The sequence below is a fragment of the Hemitrygon akajei genome, chromosome 18, assembly GCF_048418815.1.
Source record: "Hemitrygon akajei chromosome 18, sHemAka1.3, whole genome shotgun sequence".
In the NCBI taxonomy this organism is placed as follows: domain Eukaryota; kingdom Metazoa; phylum Chordata; class Chondrichthyes; order Myliobatiformes; family Dasyatidae; genus Hemitrygon; species Hemitrygon akajei.
The window spans coordinates 43,360,116-43,383,184 of record NC_133141.1 but is presented as its reverse complement, the minus strand read 5'-3'; the positions used below and the strand labels follow the sequence as shown (position 1 = coordinate 43,383,184).

The 23,069-nt window shown below is 37.4% G+C and overlaps 2 protein-coding genes across 5 annotated transcripts in view; one reads left to right on the top strand and one right to left on the bottom strand.

The window, feature by feature from the left end:
- The first annotated feature begins 1,325 nt into the window (after positions 1-1,325).
- Positions 1,326-6,752, top strand: coa3a (cytochrome C oxidase assembly factor 3a). Its single transcript, XM_073071519.1, has 2 exons — positions 1,326-1,553; positions 5,166-6,752. The coding sequence occupies exons 1-2, from the start codon at positions 1,361-1,363 to the stop codon at positions 5,270-5,272; spliced, it is 300 nt and encodes a 99-aa protein (XP_072927620.1). The 5' UTR covers positions 1,326-1,360; the 3' UTR covers positions 5,273-6,752.
- Positions 6,753-9,745: 2,993 nt separating this feature from the next.
- The window catches only part of wnk4a (WNK lysine deficient protein kinase 4a), a 93,006-nt gene continuing 79,682 nt past the window's right edge, over positions 9,746-23,069 (bottom strand). For 2 of the 4 annotated variants that reach the window (XM_073071516.1, XM_073071517.1), the window contains exons 15-20: positions 21,351-22,330; positions 20,716-20,812; positions 18,455-18,968; positions 17,730-17,932; positions 16,630-16,701; positions 9,746-12,174 (exon numbers count right to left, since the gene is read on the bottom strand). In XM_073071516.1, coding sequence (XP_072927617.1) covers positions 12,134-12,174; positions 16,630-16,701; positions 17,730-17,932; positions 18,455-18,968; positions 20,716-20,812; positions 21,351-22,330 — 1,907 coding nt within the window. In that variant the 3' untranslated portion in view covers positions 9,746-12,133. The remainder of the gene's footprint in view (positions 12,175-16,629; positions 16,702-17,729; positions 17,933-18,454; positions 18,969-20,715; positions 20,813-21,350; positions 22,331-23,069) is intronic. The other 2 variants (XR_012102055.1, XM_073071518.1) reach the window with 2 other exon arrangements.

Sequence of the window (23,069 nt, the reverse complement as noted above, 5' to 3'; positions counted from 1 at the left end):
TTAGGCTCTTTCATTACATTCATGATATCAGCAAAGCTCATTTTGGCTGTGTTGGTTGGAGCAGTTAAACTTCTAAGCAAACTGTATGCTCTTCCACCAATTGCACTCAGCAAAACTGGCACTCGTTTCTTATCGGCTATTCCATTTGCTTTAATATACTGCTCAATTCATTCAGTATACATCATCCAGTTATCTGTTGTGCAATCGAACACATCTGTCTTTCCAATGTAGCCACCCATTTCTGTTTTTTTTAAAACTTATTATTATCACCTGGTGCTCACAGGTTATAGACCCATGAATTATGTCCATTTTTTTGCCTTTTAAAAAAACTCTGTTGTCTCGCTGCGCTTCCAAAACAAAAACATGCGGTGCTTTTTATTTGACTCATATGTCTCTCTATCCCCTTGTAATGTAAAAAAAAGTGCTGTGCTTCAACAGGTCATTTCAGGTTCATTTTAAAACCGACTTGTTACTTCTGTTATGCTTTGTAACTCCAAACCATAAAACTAATGGAAAGAAAAACACAGATAAGTGTGTCTACTTTATTCTTACCTTAGTGAGGCGCGCACTTATGAAGTGGCGGCATAATGACCTATGCCATTCACATACTTTTACATATAACCTGTAATGAATTATGTAACAACAAAGAATGCTTAAGCAAACAATATATTTACGATATTATTGAAATACTAAATACACAACAGTAGTAAAGGACACAATTAATACATCAGAGTGTCCCAGCCCTTTGCAGAACCTAATGAGCAATCTAGATTTGAGCAGAAGTTTCTGATGCAGTTTCAACCCAAAATTCCTTCCTCCCACAGATGCTGCTCGAACCGCTGAGTTCCTGCAGTTTGTTGCTTCAGATTGCAGGAGTTACATTCTCGTGTCTCCTCTAACCAAAAGGAGAATGTCTCAAAAGTAGCTAGAGAAGCAGAGTTTATTTTTTGCAATATATTTATGACCTTTCTATACTATTGATATTTGACATTTTTATTAATTAAACAGCATAAATATAAATTAAAAGAGAAAATTGTTGTAAATATTCAGCGCATCAGTTTTAAGTGGAAAGTAAGTTATTATCTCACATCAGCGACTGTTGTTGATTGACCAGAAACGCTAATCCTATTTCTCTCCACACAGTTAAAAATTTCTTTCATTATGTTCTATTCCAGTTACTGAAAACTGGGAGTGTATTGCTTTCGTTTTTGTGTTTACTTCACACCTAAAACGGAATAAACGCTGTTCTTTCTTTAGACATTCCGAAAAATGTGGACCGAGAATAAATCGCGTTGCTGTTTTGACGTCCGCTTTCCGTACTTGACCTTCCGCATACGCATCTCGTTGGTGATTTAGAAACATGGCGGAAGGAAATTCAGCGGGTGACGCGAAATTTGCTAAGCGCATCGACCCGAAGAAAGATAACTTGACTAAAGAACAGCTTGAGTTTATGCGAAGAGTAGAGCTGGCTCAGTGGCAGAAAAACGTTCAGAAGCGGCGCGGAAGGAATGCGATCACGGGTTTAGTTATTGGAGCCGTCGTCTTGGGCATCTGTATCCTTATAATTTGTTTGATTATGTGTCGCATTAGCAAGAATGTAGTTCGCCTGGGTTTCGCGCAGTTGTTGTTCCCCAACACCTTTGTATGAAAGACTAAATCAAATTGTGCGGTTTGCCATTAGTATGGGAAAGTGAAATTAAAGCACGTGTCCATGAGCTGGTTTTCTGCGTAAAGGTCATTCAGCCACTTCCATTGTACATTGAGGTTAGAGTTCATCTGTAGTCTGCCCATGGCTGACAAAATGATGATCTTAGGTTTAAACTCATAATTTTATACATTTTCACAACTTAACGATGAATTCGATCGTTTCAGACAATCAGTTATTTCCGCTCTTGCAACTCTCTTCTCCAGTATTCAATTTTCGGTTCTCTCGCCTCTAAAGGTATTTAAAAACCTCCCAATTACATCGGTTTCTTTTTCTTTACAGCTATTCTGGGCTTACTTTGTTAATCGCCTTTCAGCTGGCATCATCACCTCTTGTGTCATTCAAATTCACCAGAATTAGTGTTTGCCCTGTCTTTGCAATTTAAAGCTAAATACAAGGTTGAAAAATGTTTTAAAGATGTTTGTAAAGGGAAAGGTGTTTTATAAATATCAAAAGGAAGTAAGGGAGTTCAGGGAGGGAATTAGAGTTTAGAGTCTATGGCTGTTACATGAACATTAACTTTGTAAATGTTGCCTAACCTGCTGAGTATTTCCAGTATTGTTTGATTGACAGCTGCTCTGGTGTTTTTAACTAGGAATAACTATTAGCTGTGGTACTGATGATAATGCCTGTGTTAATTTCCAAAGTAGTGCTGTGAGATATTTTAGGCTCATCTGTGTGGTATAATATCCAAAAGAGACCAACACTAAACATGCAGTTCCACTTGAGCTCACGTTATTCTCATTACAAGGTGAGAGTGTGACCCATTGAGCCACAGCTGTGATTAATTTGTCTGCTGGGAACATAAGTGATGTAGGCAGGGTGCATAGGTTAGAGAACAAGAAGAAATGACCAAAATGGTGAAGGATATAGGAAAAGGTATAACAGGAACTGATTTTAAAAAATTGCTTTGTAGACAGCCTTAAGATGAGTTTTATGCATTTAAAACTGATGAGCTGAAGGCACAAATTTCTTTGGAGCAGAATGAACATGATGGGCTTGGTAATTAAACATAATTACAAAACATTCAGGAGCCATTTTCATTATTAATGGAAGATAACTTTACCAGCCTGTAGTTAGATAGATACTAGGGCTCATTTTGTTGCTCCACTTGCTGGCAGAGATAATAACAGACAATGTTCACAATCAGAATTATAGAGTGAGAGTTGTATTGCTCAGAAATGAGCCCTTTTGCCCACTAACCATGGACATGCCAACTTCTTTGCCCTTGTACACCAATCCCATATGCCCACATTAGGTCATATCTTCTATGCTCTGCCTTTTCATTTGCCTGTTTAAATGTGGGGATTGTATCTGATTCCACCTCTTCCACTGGTAGGTAGTAAGTTCCAGATGTCAACTATTCTCTATGTAATAAAATCTTTCCCCTCAAATTCTCTGAAACCACTGGGAAAATTTCTGAATATTTACCCTTTCTATGCCGCTTAAGATTTCTTGTACAAAAATTATTCCCAAATAATGAACGGGTTTCATTTTAACTATGGTTATCAGTCAGAAAATACAGAAAAATGGTAACGAATGCCATCAATTAAGAACAATTACTAGAAGTGGAGAGAGGAGGGGTATCTGCTTTTGTTGTTCATAAAACCAAATGTATGTATGCACATTGGACTTTTAAATTTAATATTGTTATGGGAGCTGTTTCATCTGTATGAGTGTTGATGTCAGCTGTTTGAAACTCTTGGCCTCCGCTGAGGTAACTAGACTAGCCTATTCCAATCTTTCCCCATAATCAAAACCAGAATCTCTGTATCGTTTGTACAGTGTGGTAACCAGAACTGCACACACACTCTGAATGTATTCTAACCAGCTTTTTGTAAAATTGCAACACAATGTGCCAATCCTTAATATTCCATGCCCCGATCTATAAAGACAAGTGTATGTTGTTAGAATTGTTGTGCTGTTTTCTAATTGTTTATATATTTCAGTTTTGTTTATTTAAAAAAGATGGAACACAGAAAACTTGAACATTTTGTGAGTTTCCACCATTGTCTAGGATAAGGGACAGGGTCTTTGTTCCTGGTAGATATTTGTACACAAATCAATAGGATTGTGTGTTTCAGAATTTGTGTTGAAGGCAGGATATTGTTGAAAACTTGCTTGATGAAGGGAATAATGTATAGTCTATTTAAATTGTACAGAAAATTGGTTGCAGTAAAGTAGGAGAGCCAGTATAAATGAAGACAGAATTAATGGTGCAACAGAACAAAAGGTGGTGTTTGTGGATTTGTGAATTGTTGAGTGTGTGTCTTCAGGCTCCTGTACCTCCTCCCTGAGGGAAGGTGAAGTATTTAAGAGGAATCTTGAGGAGGAGCCTCTTGACTCAGAGGGTGGTGCAAATGTGGAACAAACTACTCGGGTTCCCAACCTGTTTTAAGTCATGGACCAACGCCATTAAGCAAGGGACCCATGGACCCTCAAGTTAAGAACCCCTGTGCTAGTGCCAGTGGAAGTGGTGGGTGCAAGTTTGATTGCAATATTTAAGAGAAGTTTGGATAAGGACATAGATGGGGTTGGCATGGAGAGCTATGGTCCAGGTGCAGATCAATGGTACTATGCAGAATAACAGTTTAGCATTGACTAGATGGGCTGAAGGGCCTGTTTCTGTGCTATGCTGTGACTGAGCATGATTAGGAAATTAATAATAAAATGGACAACAGCATGGTGCTTAATGAAACTTTTGCAAAATGGAAGTATGTATATAGTAATGTTTATCAGAAGGTTGTTCACATCTGGACGTAATTTGATAACAAGCAAAATAAGGAAAATCTTAACAGAAACGGACTGTATGTCATCAAGGTTCATATTTAGTCTTTAAATTTTAATGAACAAAAATGTAAATTGGTTTATTTTGAGAAGGATAAGCAAATTTAGACAGTAAATGGTAAAGCCATGTGATAATGGGGTTAGTTATACAATTCTTCAATATTGAAAGGTCATATTAATAAATAACTTACTAATAAATTAATTAATAAATAAGTTCTATCATTTAAAAGATCCATAGAAAGAGTGCAGATTTAATGAGCTCTATACCAGTAATGTGAAGTGGCTTCAATGATTTATTTCTTTTGTATAAATTACAAGCTGGTTTTGTAATTACATAAAAACACAAAATGCTGGCAGAACTCAGCAGGCCAGGCAGCATCTATGGGAGGAGGTAGTGACGACTCTACCTCCTCCCATAGATGCTGTCTGGCCTGCTGAGTTCTGCCAGCATTTTGGGTTTTCTTTTTATTTCCAGATTCTGCAGATTCACTCGTGTGCCTTTGTAATTATATAATTTTTTTATTTTTGTATCTCTTGTTAGCTAATAAAATAGATTTTTTGTATCACTAATTAATTTTTGAATGCATCATACATAAGATTTTTTAGCCACAGATTTGGATTTTGAACATAACTGTTCAGATGTATATACAGTATATTTCCTTAATCTCTCTAGATGGATACACTTTTTATTCAGTATCTCAGGAACGGTTTTTGGATGACTTGGAAGAAGAGGCAAAAGGCGTTCAAGCAAGAAATGCTTCCAGGACTTCAGCAAACTGAAACAATTAGTTTATGGAATGTGTGTACAGTTTTTCCTCTGGATTTGTGAAAGAAACTGAGCAAATACACATCTAGTAAAGAATTTAAAATATTAAATATGCTGATCATGATGCACATTTTTCAAAATGCATTGTTTGGCTGTTTTGGGCCTTGATCTGGGAATAATATTTTGTCAGTGCAGCTGAAAGATCCACGTCTATAATAGTGTGGTATAAATGTGGTAAAGTGGAATGTAAACATTTGTGATATCAATAAACTGGGAACATTGATTGTAAATTACAGTTTGCCAAACTGTACCCAAGATTTTAAAAGTTCTTTTGTATGTTCTATGTTCTTTGTATTTTAAGGTCCCATGAATTAGAATCAGAATTTAATATCACCAACATATGTCATAAATGTTGTTAACTTCACAGCAGCAGTACAATGAAATACATGATAAGTATAGAGAAAAAAACTGAGTTAGATGAAGTGTATACATGTCTGATAAATAGTTAAGTTAAAATAAGTCGTGCAAAATAACAAATAAAAAAAGTAGTGAGTGAGTTAGTGTCCGTGGATTCAATCTCCATTTAGGAAACAGATGGCAGTTGTTTCCATCTTGCTGAGTTTGTGCCTGTAGGAGTCTGTACCTCCTCAATGCTGACAATTCCTTAATGTTTAAAATAAATCTTTACATAATAAAATCAATCTTCATTGAAATTGTCAAACCAAACTACTTAGGGATATATTGCAAGCAGTCTGTGATAAATATCTTTAAACTATTGTACTGAGATTGAAATCGAGGAAGAGGAAAATTAGTAACGATTAATAATCTTCATTTTTAATGATTTAAGCAAAGTTTAATCATTCCATTTCATTTTTTTAAAATTGGAGTTTAAGAAGTTAAAAGTTTTTAGCTTTAGGTTAAAGGAAGCGATAGTCATATTCAGATCTTTCTCATGAAAGCTCATTGACCTGAAGTGATCAGTTTGTTTCAGTTGCCACAAATCGTTCCACACCCATTGCCTTTTTTAAATAAAAAAAACAAAATATAGACCCGATATCTGTTTCCAATTTATCAGAAGTGAAGATATTAATATATTTGAGGTGGAAATAAAAGTTTGATCTCATATCAGAAAAGTATGGAAGAGTATGTTTTTCAACTTGAAATGAGTTAAAGATTTCCCTCAATGATGCTAAGCAGGCTCAGGTGAAAGGCATAATTAAAATAGCATCAGGAGGAACTGCTCTATGCAGTTTTAATTATTGTATGTTATGGCCTTTAAAATAAGGTAGCTGGAACACCTATACCCACTTAAGAAGTGGCTGCTGATTGGATATTTATGTTTGTGGGTTACTGCTCTGAAAAATACTATTCTTTCATTTGCATATTATAAAATATGTAACACTTACAATTTCATAGTTATATTTGTTGCTAAAGATTGCCTGTGCCTTTTAAATACAAACTTATAATTGGATTAATAAACATTTGAGATGGCAATTTTTTTTGGTTATTAATGCTTCAAATAATAAAACAATGTTGGAAATACATAGCAAGTTAGGCATCACTGTAGGAGAGGGAAATAGATTTTAACAATTCAAGTCAATTACATTGCATTGGAACTAGCCAAAAATACATTTTAAAATGTAGAGAAAGGGGAAAGGGTGAAAAGAGGGGACAATTGAGAATCTAAGTTGGTTGGCAAGGAATACCATGATGGGCAAATAAATCTTGGTGAGAATTAGGATATGGACGTCAGAAATTTGTATAACTTACAACCTCTAGCCAGCTCAGAAACAGGCCCTTCAGCCTATCTAATCAGTGTCAAATAGTTATTCTGCCTAGTCCCATCAACTTGAAGCTGGACCTTAGCTCTCTATACCCCTCCTATCCATATATTAATCCAACCTTCTCTTGAATTTCACAATCAAACCCACATTCACCATATCATAATGAGAGTGAAATTATGCTATTCCTTTTTATATTTTGATGCAAAATAGTCATAAAGAGCTTTTGGCACATTGGCCTTAATAAGTCAGAGCATTGAATACAGGAATTGGGATGTTATGTTGAATTTGCATAAGACATAGGTGAGGCTAAAGTTAGAGTATTGTGTGCAGTTCTGCACATGTACCTACAAGAAAGATAAGCTTGAGCGAGTACAAAGAATGTTGCTGGGAATTGAGGACCCGAGTTCTAGATAATGGTTGAATAAGTTAGGACTTTATCCCTAGACTACAGGCAATGAGGAGAGCTCTTATAGAGGTATACAAATAATGAGGGGTTTAGATAGAAGTGAAGTTCAAAGTAAATTTATTATTAAAGTACATATATGTCACTATTCACTTTCTTGTGGGCATACTCAATAAATCCATAATAGAATCAATGAAAGACTGCACCATCCTGGGTGTTCAACCAGTGTGCAAGTACAAAGAATAATAAATAAATAGATAGATAGGCAGGCAATAGATGTCAGGAATATGAGATGAAGAGTCCTTGAAAGTGAATCCAGAGGTTGTGGGAACATTTCAGTGATAGAGCGAGTGAAGTTATTCCCTTTGGTTCAGGAGCCTGATGGTTGAAGGGTAGTAACTTCCTGAACCTGGTGTAAATCCTGAGGCTCCTGTATCACCTTGATGGCAGGAGGTATACAGACTAGAATTAGAGGTTATAGATGTAGGGTGAAAGGTGAATTATTTAAGAGGAATCTGAGGAGAAACCTCTTCACTTAGAGGGTGATGTGTATGTGGAATGAGCTGCCAGTGGAAGTTCAATTGTAATATTTAAGAGAAGTTTAAATAGCTATGTGGATGGGAAGTGTTTGGAGGGATATGGAACTAGGCAGAAGATCCATAGATTGGCTGAAGAGGCTGTTTATGTGCTGTAGTGCTCTATGAATGATTTCCAAGAACAATCACAGAATAAATTACACTATTAAGGTCTTAATGGTCTTAAATGTGTCCAGCATATTGCTGAATGCAAATCTTAGATGTATTTTTTTTAAATCAAGTAATTCAAAACCAGTAAGTCGAGAATAAATGTTTACCAATAGCTCAGACAATTTAATGCTTAGCTTTACACATACTTATGAGGCAATATTTTGATTCTTTTAAGATTGTAAGTTAATTCATATTTTAATCCATACACTCATGATATTGTTAATGTAATGATACAATGATATTGTTGAATTAATGATTATCAATTTAGAAAAATATAACATTATTAGCCTTGACTGGAACTTTTTTTTAAATCTGAGAAGAACTTTTGTGGAAATTTGAAACCAAATGCAAGATAAAGCACCTTAAAGAAATGGAAGGAAAATAATTCTTTGATTTCATCATTTAATATTGGGCACTAATACTGGGTCTTCTGGGATTAGGGAGATTTCCTTTCAATTGATGTAGCAGTAACATACATGTATTTATAAAGAGTTTTGCAATTTTGCTACGTTCTATGGAGGAGGGAAGTTCCCTCTGTGATGTGATCCTGATACACAAACCTACCTCCACCACACAGTTCAGTTTCATCCTCCACCATTCTGTGGTGTGACTCTGCAATATTTTTATCTCATACAAGTATTACTTAGGAGAACTAGCTATACCAGGCTGTTGTTTTAGAAGAAGCCAAACCTCATTTTTAAATGCTTTTTGGAAATCAACAGTGTAACGAATCCTTATTATTTTACATCACCAGTCCAAGTTTGCAAGGAGTTTTGAATCATTCTTGTATTCCAAATGCCATAAATGTTCTGATTAATAGATTTTGGTATAGAAACATCTTAATATTTCCAATTTGTATGACCTTCCTAATTTAGAGATGTTAAGTTTGATTTAACTAAAGCTATACACTCAGTGGCTACTTTATTAGGTACACCTATACACCTGCTTGTTAATGCAAATATTTAATCATGTGGCAGCAACTCAATGCATAAAAGCACAAAGACATGGTCAAGAGGTTCATTTTGTTGTTCAGACCAAACATCAGAATGGGGAAGAAATATGATCTAAGTGACTTTGACTGTGGAATGATTGTTGGTATCAGACAGAGTGGGTTGAGTATCTCAGAAACTGATCTCCCAGGCATTTCACGCACAACAATTAGTATCTATAGTTTACATAGAATGGTGTGAAAACTAAAAACATCCAGTACTGCCAGTTCAATGGGCAAAAATGCCTTGTTAATGAGAGAGTTCAGAGGAGAATGGCCCAGACTGGTTCAAGCTGACAGGATGGCGACAGTAACTCAAATAACCATGTGTTAAAACAGTGGTGTGCAGAAGAGCATCTCTGAATGCACAACATGTCGAACCTTGAAGTGGATGGGCTACAGCAGCAGAAGATCATTAACATACGCTCAGTGGTCACTTTATTAGGTACAGGAGGTACCTAATAAAGTGGACACTGTAGTTTGACTTAAATGCTCTATGGATTCCAATTTCAATGTATGCAGGTTTGTGAAAATGACTTTATAATCCAAAATACATTACAACACAATTTATATAAAGTTTTATTTCCATCATGTAGTGTGAAATAATTTATCTAGCATCTTATTATAAGATGAATATACATAGTTAATGATTTGAATCATAAAAAATTATAAGATCAACTTTCTTGAGATAACAAATAAATGTCAATACAGAATCTCCATTCCATGCAGATGCACATTTATACCAAAATCAGCTTTGCAACTCAAAACACTGCACCATATTTTACAAAATGAGAAATCTCACGTGAAATAACACCCTTGTGTTTCAAATAAGCAAATATAAAGTTTATTGTAAAGAAAAGGGATAATAAATGCATCTAAATCTTCCATCTGGGAACGTTACCTGTATAGTTTATTTTAAAACAAGAGATCTAATTATCAATATAATATTGGTATAATTTACTGCATAAAATTTACATTTTCTATATACAAATATACAGAGAAAATCAATAAATTCAGTCCTTACAGTTTGTAACAATGGAAAAACATACTTTAATACAAAACTATAAAAATGATTTATAATGGCTGCTTAATATCAAGTGTTCTTATTGTCTTCTAATTGCTGGGGTTATCAAATTTCCTCTAAAATTAAGGCAAAATTTATTATCTAGTCTATGTTAGGGCATATTCTGGATTTACGGTATATAGCAAATACTAATTTTTACAGTAGCCAATCTCCAGATCTGAATGTGGATTGTAGATTGAATTTAAACTACAGCTCTGAACAATGATCTTCCTGGAGCTGCATTTTGGGGGTTGATTGCAAACAAAGAATCACTCCATTTGATCACAGAAGCCTGAAAAAGCATGAATGCGGCCCAGAGTCGGTGGGAATTAGCATTGATTTTGGGTGTTTGGGGGGTGAGTGTGAAGACAGAGGTGTTTAAAAATTATATGTAATTCAAAGGAAGCAATGTAGATACATTAGAACTGTAAAACTGTCCTGCTGTTAACTTAGATCTTTAGCATATAAACCCGAATTGGGTCAGGCAGGCCTCTTCTCCTAAGAGTGTCTCGAATGCTGCATAAAGGCTTCTATATCCACTAGCTCCAGTGTCTCTCCACTGACATTGTTCACAGTCACAATATTTGGGGGCTCATTCAGAATATGTTTGTATCCTATTGTGTGACCATTGACCTCCGCAGTCTAAGTGGGTGAATTTTTTTTTAAAGATTAGTACTCACACTTAGATCTGTTCAGGTCAGTGACTGTGGGATCACGAACAAGGTAGGGACCTGAACTACTAGATATAAAAGTAGTGCAGTGTGTGTGGAAATGTACATGTGGTTATGAAAGAGACTGGGCATTTTTGTGTTAATTTGGTGAGAGAGGGGTACCAATTGTGAAGGGTGGTTACTGACTGTTTGGGACGCCAGTGGGTTTGTGTATACTCGATCAAGGAGCTTTATAGTAGCCGATGTGTTTGTGAGTGTGTTTGTGTGATTTAAGAAAAAGCCTGTAACCTTGATGTAAGAGTTTTAAATGCAAAGGGATACAACAGGCATTATGAGTTCAGATGCACAGAAGTGGCAGACTGCAGAGTACATACTCTGGTTTTAAGTATGTACTGTTTAATTTTTATCCATCATTTATATTTTGTGTAGTGTGGGAGTTATGGAGTGTGGTGATATTTGAGGGAATGGTTATACCCAGATATATCTGTCAGAATGGATCTTTTTGGGGTTAGGTAACATCAAATCAAGAACCCTGATGACCTGAAGCAGCCCTTGACAATTCATAAGCCCTTCACCCTCGGGGAGAAGCAGAGCATTTTGTCAGAGTTGCCCTCATTTAAGGTCCCCTGCCAAAATACAGGATTCTGGGACAAGCTCGAGGAAATGGTTAAATTCACCAGATGTATCCTAAAGATATGCATGTGTTGGTAAAAGTGAAGTGCCTGAGGAATGTATGGGACAGTATGGCCCAGGAGGTGCAGGATGGTATGTGGGCAACTACTGGGGATGTCGACAATGAAGAGAGATGTTGCTTTATTAAGGGGTAAGTGAGGCACAACAAGGGTGGGAGGTGAGAGTAACAGTGGAACAATAATGTCAGTGGTTCAAGAGCTGATGAGACAGCAACAGACTATGCAAAATGTAAATATTGAGCATATCAGGAGTATTCAGGATTGGACAATCTATGGAGGGATGATCTAGCCTTCCTGAAAATGCTAAAGGAAGGCCTGAGCTGAGCCTAGCAATAAGTTTTAGATTTAGGGATAGCAGTGCGACCAACCTACTCTGCAGTATCATCATGGGCTGGTGAGATAGACCGGAGGAGGCAATTCGTAAAGTAGCTGCCATAACGTCACAGAAGATCTGCTTTGTGTGCCAGCAACCAGGACACGTAGCATGGAACTGCTGGAATACTCGTGGGAGGGTAGAGGAATGATCTGTTACAGTTGTGGTCTCTTGGCCCATGGTTGGAGACAGTGTTCTGAAAAGAGAGCAAAGTGTGAGAATCAGTTACCAAAGCTGGGAGAATGCACTGCAGCAGCCTCTGTTTCTGATCTGACTGCTGACCAGATTACAGAGCCGGGGAGGTCAGACAAACGGCTGACGACAGCCTCCATTGGCAGTGGTGGCAACAAGAGGTTTATTAGGGGGTGGGCAATGTGAAATGTTAGTGGACTCATGATCGTCAGTATCGATAACTGATCTACAGGAGAGATGATTTACATCACCGGTGCAGGAGGTGAAACGAGGGCGGAGAGAGGTCAGCCGCGGGTGCTTGTGATTGAGGGAGAGCCCAAACGAGGAAGGTACTATCTTGGGAAAAGACACACTGAGTAAGGCAGGTGCTATCTTAGACTCAGCAAAAGGAGCAATATCATGGACCAGGCAGGGGCACTGAACATGTCAGACCCACAAAGCAATTGACACAGAGAGACAGCAGCCCCAGTCAAGGAGGAGAGACAGGGCAATGTGTGGGAATTGTGTCAGAAGGTCCCAAGGATCGGGGCCAAGCACAGTCAGGAGCTGTTAGAAGCAGTGCAGCTGCCCAAGGGATTACAGTAATGGCTCACCAGAAAGGGGATAGGAAGGAGCAGAAAGGGACCGAGTGGGCAGACAGGAAAACTACAAGCAAACTTCAACTGCCAATTTAGTCAGGTTACATGGAGATGTGAAGGACCACTGTAACCAGGGTAACACAATGAGGGATCGAGCAAAGCAGCAGTGACATACTGTTGATCAGAGACAGCAGGGGAGAAGATAGTCTTCCCACAGACTGATGACCCACTTTCTTGTCAGCCTCACAGACAGAGCATGAGATCAACTGCACCCAATAACGGTGTCATTGTAGGGAGCCTATGAGATGAACAGCAGCCAGCTGAATTAGTTCTGACGGCACGTGACAGACGCAGAAACACGGCAAACGCAAAGGCAGAGGACAGCAAGCTCTGAACAGCATGTTAAAGTATAAAGGTAACTATACTCTGTAATGAAGGCTCATTGCAAAAGGTAGATGATTAGCTGTATAGCATGGAATAGAAAAGATATTGTTAAAAATAGATGTGGAGGGATCTAAGATACAGCAGGGACATCAGGTTCCAGAACTTCGATGGCATGGCAGACTGAGAATGAGAAGAAATTGCACACGGCATCTGAAAGCAGTCATCCACCCAGTGAATTCGAATGAGTTGGGCCTCTTAGCAGTCGGACTGGACAGTCTGTGAGGATGTGCCACCGGGGTAAGGTCATTGCAGTCATTCAAATAGAGACCACCCCAACCCCTTCCTGTACATCGAGCCTGATACATTTACCTTGCTGATGCCCCTGACCAGAGAGTCATCACTGCAGGGTTTTAGTTGCTGTATTTCATTAGATCCTCAAAGTTTGGCCTTTCCTGGAACATATTTATTTATGCCCAGGAGGGCCAAGAGGAGGGACTGTTACATATTCTGAAGTTATGGAGTATGACAAATACTAATTTTTACAGTAGTCAGTCTTCAGATCTGAACATGGATTGTAGATTGGATTTAAAATGCAGCTCTGAAAAAAGATCTTCCTGGAGCTGCATTTTGGGGGTTGATTGCAAACAAAGAATCACTCCATTTGATCACAGAAGCCTGAAAAAGCATGAATGCGGCCCAGAGTTGGTGGGAATTAGCATTGATTTTGGGTGTCTGGAGGGTGAGTGTGAAGACAGAGGTGTTTAAAAATTATATGTAATTCAAAGGAAGCAATGTAGATACATTAGAACTGTAAAACTGTCCTGCTGTTAACTTAGATCTTTAGCATATAAACCTGAATTGGGTCAGGCAGGCCTCTTCTCCTAAGAGTGTCTCGAATGCTGCATAAAGGCTTCTATATCCACTAGCTCCAGTGTCTCTCCACTGACATTGTTCACAGTCACAATATTTGGGGGCTCATTCAGAATATGTTTGTATCCTGTTGTGTGACCATTGACCTCCGCAGTCTAAGTGGGTGAATTTTTTTTTAAAGATTAGTACTCACACTTAGATCTGTTCAGGTCAGTGACTGTGGGATCACGAACAAGGTAGGGACCTGAACTACTAGATATAAAAGTAGTGCAGTGTGTGTGGAAATGTACATGTGGTTATGAAAGAGACTGGGCATTTTTGTGTTAATTTGGTGAGAGAGGGGTACCAATTGTGAAGGGTGGTTACTGACTGTTTGGGACGCCAGTGGGTTTGTGTATACTCGGTCAGGGAGCTTTATAGTAGCCGATGTGTTTGTGTGTGTGTTTGTGTGATTTAAGAAAAAGCCTGTAACCTTGATGTAAGAGTTTTAAATGCAAAGGGATACAACAGGCATTATGAGTTCAGATGCACAGAAGTGGCAGACTGCAGAGTACATACTCTGGTTTTAAGTATGTACTGTTTAATTTTTATCCATCATTTATATTTTGTGTAGTGTGGGAGTTATGGAGTGTGGTGATATTTGAGGGAATGGTTACACCCAGATATATCTGTCAGAATGGATCTTTTTGGGGTTAGGTAACATCAAATCAAGAACCCTGATGACCTGAAGCAGCCCTTGACAATTCATAAGCCCTTCACCCTCGGGGAGAAGCAGAGCATTTTGTCAGAGTTGCCCTCATTTAAGGTCCCCTGCCAAAATACAGGATTCTGGGACAAGCTCGAGGAAATGGTTAAATTCACCAGATATATCCTAAAGATATACATGTGTTGGTAAAAGTGAAGTGCCTGAGGAATGTATGGGACAGTATGGCCCAGGAGGTGCAGGATGGTATGTGGGCAACTACTGGGGATGTCGACAATGAAGAGAGATCGTGATATTATGTCTTATTTAAATTTAGAGAAGATCCGCTGCTCAGTCTTAAATTCGAAACAATCTTTTTATATCTGGGGACCTTTCCTAAATTACTTTTCCAATTTATAAAGTTTAACAGTGCACAGACTTTTATGTATATTTCTATCTTCTCTTCTTAAGCCAATATGGTTTTTTTTCTAATTATCCATTATCATCCATCAGCTTTTTTCTTTGGTAGTTGGTAGGGGGTTGACTTTTTTATATAAAAATTTTCTTTTATGATGTATGACCTATCTTTAAATTTTTGATTACAGAGTGGTATACCTTTATGTGATATGCTATAACATTTTGATCAATTTTATTACAATATATGAATGTACACAATTTATGTTGAGATGTATCTATGTGTTGCACTCTGTAAATCTTGTTTTTTCTTCTGAATAAAAACATTGTAAAAAGAAAAGAAAGACAATGAAGAGAGATGATTCCGTTTGATCACAGAAGTCTGCATATGCATGAACACGGCGCAGAATTGGTGGGAAGTAACATTCATTTGGGGTGTCTGGAGTGCGGGTGTGAAGACGAAGGTGTTTAATATGTAATTCAAAAGATGTATTCTAGATACATTAGAATTGTAAAATTGTCCTGCTGTTATCTTTGATATTTAGCATATAAAAATGTCATGTAATATTGGGTCCGGAGGCCCCTTCCTCGGAGAGTGTCTCAAATAGACAATAGGTGCAGAAGTAGACCATTCGGCCCTTCGAGCCTGCACCGCCATTTTGAGATCATGGCTGATCAATTCCTATCAATACCCGGTTCCTGCCTTGTCCCCATATCCCTTGATTCCCCTATCCATAAGATACCTATCTAGCTCCTTCTTGAAAGCATCCAGAGAATTGGCCTCCACTACCTTCCGAGGCAGTGCATTCCAGACCCCCACAACTCTCTGGGAGAAGAAGTTTTTCCTTAACATGCTTAAAATGCTGAATAAAGGCTTCTATATCCCCTAGCTTTAGTGTCTCTCCTGTGACATTGTTCACACTCACAACAGTCTATTATATGTGCTTTTAAATCTGATTTAATCAGATATCCTTTGAGATATTACCAGAAATAGTATATTTTAATGAAAAAATCTGTAGCAAGGATTATTTTATGATTAAACATTGTTGAAATACTGTTACAATAGATAAAGTAATCTGATTTAAACAAAGCTGAATCCTTAGTGTTTCTAAAATTATATTAGTGCTTAGAAGCAAAATATCACAAGCAATCTATTTTAAGATCTGTTCTGATAATGGAAAAGGATTTCTGACTGGGGTCATCCGTGTTCTTTTCTAAACATCAGTTTCAGGTTCCTGTGTTATATATAAATCAAAAGGCCTTTTATATAAGAAAGCTGACTGTTAACTACTTGCATCATATAACAGTCCATGTCCAAATTAATAGCTGAAACTGTACTCAAAACTACTGACAAATGGAGTTTTGTACAGTTTAAAACACTAAGTACTATAGTGCCAGATATTTGCTGCAGTCAGAATCAGAATCATTTTATTGACCCTTTTCCTTTAAATTTATTGTGCAAAGCCTTAGCTTCTAAAGACGCTTAACAGCCTATCACCTATTAGAAGCCATTAGGAAAAGTAACCCCCACCAATGTTGGACTGTGTTTGCCACTGATCTTGTACACTGCAGATGCCAGTTAAGGAATTCCTTCTGCCAAAGCCTGCAGGGATGCAATATGAAAATAAGGTTATAATTGGGAAAAAATTATTGTATATATAGCATGATATTTTCAACAACTGCACTTCTACCATCCTAATAACACTAAACAGTTGTGAAAAGTAAAATATTACATTTACTTCCAAAGTAATATAAAATATGGCCAAACCAAAAAACTGTTTAATTAGAATTAAGAGAGCAATACCAAACTTCTAGAACTCTAGAATCTTGCTTTTTATATAAGGATCACTCATAAATGCCATTTTGTATATAATGTATTAGATCATGACAGCAATCATCTCCCACTCTTATTAGCAGCCATCAAAAAAACTGTCATCTTGACATAGGTTTGCCACCCCTGCTATACGATCTGTTGCCCAAGTCTATTACCTTTAAATTAATTCATAATCTACTTTTTGGACTAAGGTTTCAATCAATCTTCCTGTAAACTTAGCCTAGTATTCAATACTTTGTAGCTTTGAAATGTACTTCTTCTGCTTTAAAAAAAAGATAGCATTTTGCAAATATTTGACTTTCCAATCTGCATCAATCATGTGATCTTACAGATATACTTCATATTATCCATTCACGATCACTGATCATTTTTAAGCTTTCTAAATAAAGTTACATGCAATCGTGTTTCCAGTAAAATTTATGACAATATTACCTTTCAATGTAAACTAGAGTCATTGAATACTATAGCACAGAAACAGGCCTTTTGGCCCATCTAGTTTGCGCGGAACTATTAACCTGCCTACTCCTATCGACCTGCATCCAGACCATAGCCCTCCATGCCCCTCCCATCCATGTATCTATCCAAATTTCTCTTAAATGTTGAAATCAAACCTACCATCCATCACATTCGCTGGCAGCTCATTCCACACTCTCACCACCTTCTGAGTGAGGAAGTTTTCCCTTAAACATTTCACCTTTCACCCTTCACCCTTAACCATAACATCTAGTTCTAGAGGAAACATAAAATTCTAGTGTGAAAATGTAGCTGTTCACTGTTAGGGAGCTTGTTACACATACCTGGTTGTTGTAAAGGTTCAAGTCTTTGCAGGCTGTTACGACGGGATTGGTTGAAATTGCCTTTAGACAAACGCCTCTGCCTTCCATTCAGGATTGCAGCTGGTGATACTATTCCAGCAGGGGGCACCTTACCCATCTTTTCGTAGAGCTGCTCAATCTCCTTCTTCTGCATTGCTTGCAATCTCTGAACCTCTGCCAAGTGCCTGTTGGATTAACGTAAGTACTTCAGCCACTGAAACTAAAGGAAAATATTCTACAATCGCAGGAAATCTGAAATGAGAACTATAAAATTCTAGAAATATCCAGGAGTTTAGAAAGCATTTGATATCCACAGAGACTTTAAAAACTGTTAATATTGAAGTAAATAAAATTTAAAAATAAAAAGTTAACTAAAGGACTAAAATACATAAATAATTTAAACACTAAAATAAAAGCAAACAAACCTTGTTTTACATGCAAACCTTAAAGTTTAAATTCAGTTCATCTAGTCCAACAAAATCATACATGACACAACAAACTCTAGCTATAAATAAAAAAACAGAAAAGGCTGGAAATACTCATCAGGAAAGGCAACATCTGCAGACAGAAAACCGAAACTCTGTTCCTCTTTCCACATGTTTCCAGACTTGTTGAGTACTTCAAGTATTTTCTGCATTTATTTCTGCTTTGCAACATCTGTACTTTTTTTTTTGATTTTCAAATTCACTGCATAACTCCAAGCTTACTTTTCTCTCAGAGTTTGCAACTCTTCAAATATTTCATCGTCGTCAGTTTCAGAATCATCGCTGCTGATGTAGATTGAAGTTCGTGGATGCTGAATCCGTCCAGGCACCGGGACTAAATAGTTGTGCACATCTGATAACATGGAATCGCTGTTTTGTTTCTCATCTCCTGAACTGGCCACTACTTTGTTACCTTCCGGAGTATGACTGTCTGCAGCAGCATCAGGAATGACAAAGAAAGGTTTCATCAAATTGATGGGTGAAACTGGCAGAGGCACTAGGTTGCTGTTACTGCTGTCCTGATGGGTTCCAAATGCAACATCCAACTTTGAGTCCTTGGACATCATCATTGAATGCAAAGTGGTACCGTTGCCAGGAACCAATTGATCTTTTGCTTTCGGATCACTTTCTTTTGTTAGTTTAGAATCCTTTTTATTTAGATCCTGAGTTTTCAAAAACTCAAAGTCTTCCACTGGAAAGGGCTGATGTGACTCAGATTGTTGAAAACCTTTGAACTCTGTAGATATTAAAAATACTTGTTAAAGCCATCCAGAACCAAATATTTCTTTCAAGTTAATTGCACAAACGTAACATAATTTTCTAAGCAATTTATTCCCCCAACTTTCTTTGATGGAAGGCACATCAAATTATAAAATCAGTAAATTCTAAGCACAACATTCATAGATAATTGGCATGTGTTAAAGAGACATGCACTAAAATAATAAAATCAGTTGTTATATATTCTTAATTATTAATTTCTTCTTTATGAGTTGCAATTTATTTTTAAACAAGGCAATTTAAATACAAAGCTAACCACATTTCCGTTCATATCATGGTTTCATTTTAAAGAAATATTTTACTTAGAAAAATGGTAAAACTGATCTTTTAGGAATATGGATCTGTAGAACAGAAATACAACTATCTCTCATACATTGCAGCCCATTTTCTAACTTGTTCAGCTCCTGCCAGTACAAGCTGCCTCCTCCGTAGTCTAGAATTAAATTGACATCCTGCCTGACTGCTGTTCTAGCTCCCTCAACAAAGCACATAACCACCAACAAATTGGGTCTTAGACTTTTTTTTCAGCAAAGCGAATCACCCTTCATCTTGCTACTCAGCTCAAAGAATTATCACTTTACAGAAAGAGGCCAGTGGGCCCAGTGAGCCCTTGTCCACTCTTCATACAGTATCCCAGTCAGTACCATTCACTTGCTCTTGATCAGGATCCAAATTAATTACCTCTACTGCCTCTTGAGAGTCCTGTTTCCACCATCTCATTGTTAGAAGTAACAAGTTTCAAGTCACAGTTATTCTGTATTTATGTGTAAATATATTCTTCTATCCATGGCAAAATCTTTCTAGGAACTTAAATAAAAACAGAAAATGCTAAAAGCATCCAGCAGGTCTTTGATCTGAATTGTTAAATCTGTGGCTCTTTCCACAAATGTTGCCTGTCTTGCTGAGCGTTTCCAGCATTTTCTCTTGCTATTTCAGATTTCTAAAATCTGCTTCTTACTAATTTTCATGTAATTCAAAACTTGTCAGAGTCACTAAATTCATAAATTAATTTATTTTGAGTCACCATTGTTTAGTTCTAATCTCAGTTGTTAGATCACACGTTTGCTAAAGATTAATTGTAAGTAAAGCATTTTCATTCACCTAGACATCTGCATAGAAACTAAATTGTGAAGGATGAAGTTAATGGCTTCATCCCTGAAGTCAATCGGGACGGAGGTACACACACTCAGCAATTCAAGGACAGCTTCTTCCCCTCTGGACATTCAACCTATGAACACTCACTCACTAATTTGTTTTTTTTTTGGCACTACTTATTTCAACTTTAACTATTTAATAGACATATATACCCTTAATGTAACTCAGTTTTTTTTTCTATATTTATCATGCATTTCATTGCAGTATTGCTGTAAAGTTGACAAATTTCACGACATGTACTGGTGATATTAAATCTGATTCAGGAAGCAGAGAACCACGAGCAGCTGCTACAAACAGCATATCTACCACTGGTTCCTAAAGGTAAATTTCTACCCAGTGTATCAAATAAACACATGTCATAATATTTGCAAAGTTTGGATATTACAGTGTCTATACTAGATTTTAGTGCTTAATATTGAAGATGCTATAGCATTACACAGATGTTAAAATGACACCATTTATGAATGGATGGAAGAACAAAATAGTTTCCAATTGAAAAAGCCCCATACAACACACTTCTATAGCGGTTTGCAATTGTAGCGGTTACTTACCCTCACATATAGAAGGCAATGGTGACTTTCCTGACTGTGATGTTAAGGTTTCAGTCACAAATATTGTTGGTGTGTTTTTGTTACTTATATCCAACAGCTGTTAAATGTAAATCAATAATCAGATAGATATATTTTTTTCATATTTTAACTCAATAATTAAGAGGTACATCAAGTAACCCTTAAAGCATATGGCCATCAATTTATTTTGAATGTCTATGATTTACACCATTTTAATCCAATCCCATTAGTTCATTGTAAATTAATTAAATTCCAGTGAATTAGTCTGGAGAGTGAACTTTTCAAGTTAGTGATTTTCTTAAGTTCAGATGAAAGACTAAAATGCTATGGAACAAGATGATGGAGGAACTCAGTGGATCTGTTGGTGTTTTGGTCAAGACCCTTCATCTAGACTAATTCCATCATCTGCAATCTCTTGTGTCTGTAAAATGCTATGAAAAGGCTTGCTACTTTCCCCGAAGATCTTCCCCACACTGCTAGTTCTGCCTTTATTTCAGATTTTCAGCAATTAGAAATATTTGCTTTTGTGCTGTGGAGAGTACTTAATTTGAATTGCACATTTCAGAATTTTTAATAGAATTTTAAATTAAGTGTTCTTAACCTATAAGCCAACTTACCGAGAACTGTCTGTCCTCAAGACCTGTAGTTGAGTCTGTAACAGGTGTTTGAGACATAATGGGTGAATTTGATGTTCTGCCTTGGAAACCAGTGCTTCCATAATTTCCTGGATTACCATTCTGCTGTGGTGAGAGTGAAGCTGCAAGGTTAAATGTAGGACTGAGATTTGAATGCAATGGAGAATTTGCTGGTGAGACATGGTTCTTGTAAGAAGCTGGTATTGGAATTGGCATAGACATCTGGAAATCTGTAGGAGCAGTTATTTTCTGCTGTGGGATATCCAGGTAAATTGGACTCAGGTCACCTTTATTACCTGAGGACATGTGATTGAATTTGGAGGGTGACATTCCTGACAAATAGCTGACATTTCCCAGAACCTCATGAGACCTATTGTATTCAGATCCAAGTTGCTTGCTTAAACTTCTGATGCCATTATTTGGCAGAGGTCCGGCATTTGGTTCTGGTGACAAAAGGTGAGATAAGCAGGAGACGTCAACTGGGGAGATCAGAGGCGAGCTCGGGGAAGAGTTGTTGCTGCAGGGGGATATCAGTGGTGATTGTGAAGAATTGCTAGGTATGATTGAATGGGCAAGATGACTCACACACATCAACGACAATACGTCAGCCAGAACAGACAGAGGCTGCGTAGTTGGTGGCCAGGCTGTAGTTGGTGGCTGCAGAAGTGGTGGCATTTCTTTGTCAACATTCTCTGTTGCTTTTGTTGGAAGCTCTCCTTGGGTGGTATGTTGCCCACTTCCCTGCTGATTCACTGTTGAGCTTAGATGAACGTTTGCAGTACATGCAGCAGCAAGGAGAGATGTTGTAGGCAAAGTAGTGTCAGTTCCACTGGTTGGATTTTCAGAGGCTGGGACAGGGTCATGCTTGGAGAGTGCCACTACATTATACGTTTCCACTGTTGTATGGCCAGTTAAAATTGGTTGAGATGTTGCTCTGGCTTGGCAGGTCAAACTTGATGAAGCTTTTGGAAGATAAATTAATAGCAATTTAATCAATGAACAGAATCATATTTAAATACTAAATTAAAGTACTTTCCTCTTCCTGCATGATCTGCAAATTCTAATTTCAGAAAAAACACATTACTGACTACTGGGAAAAAATCAACTGGATGGCTTCAAGCAAGAGTGACAACAATTAGACAAACAACAATAATAATAATTATGAGGAATTAATAATATTGTAGGGTTAGCATAATGCAATTGCAGCACCAACAGCCCTGGTTCAATTCCACACTGTCTATAAGCGTCTGGCATTGAAATAATCATCTCCCCATGACTGCTTGGGTTTTGTAGTGAAAATAGCGTAGTGAAAACAGATTTATATACTGTACTTGGCATGATATTTACTCAAATATCGCATTAGTGCCCTTCATTCAATTTGAACAATAAAAACATCAAGGTGGAAGCTACTTGTTACACAATCATCCCTGTTCTACTTGTGTTCTTTGCATTAACAACCAGCACACCTGAAACTATGCTGGGGGCAGCCCACAAGTGCAGTATCCCACAATGATCTTAAGCCCACTCAGTGCAATATGCTTCCTGGGGTTTAAATAATGCACAAAGGTGGCTGGAAATGTGAAGAATATTAAAGTGTCTGTTGCAGTGAAACAGTCACTCTCGGCCTCTGAAGGTTATACATTTGTCTGTCTCAGAGAACTGAACAAAAAACTATGATGGAGTTTCCAGTCCAAGGGAGCA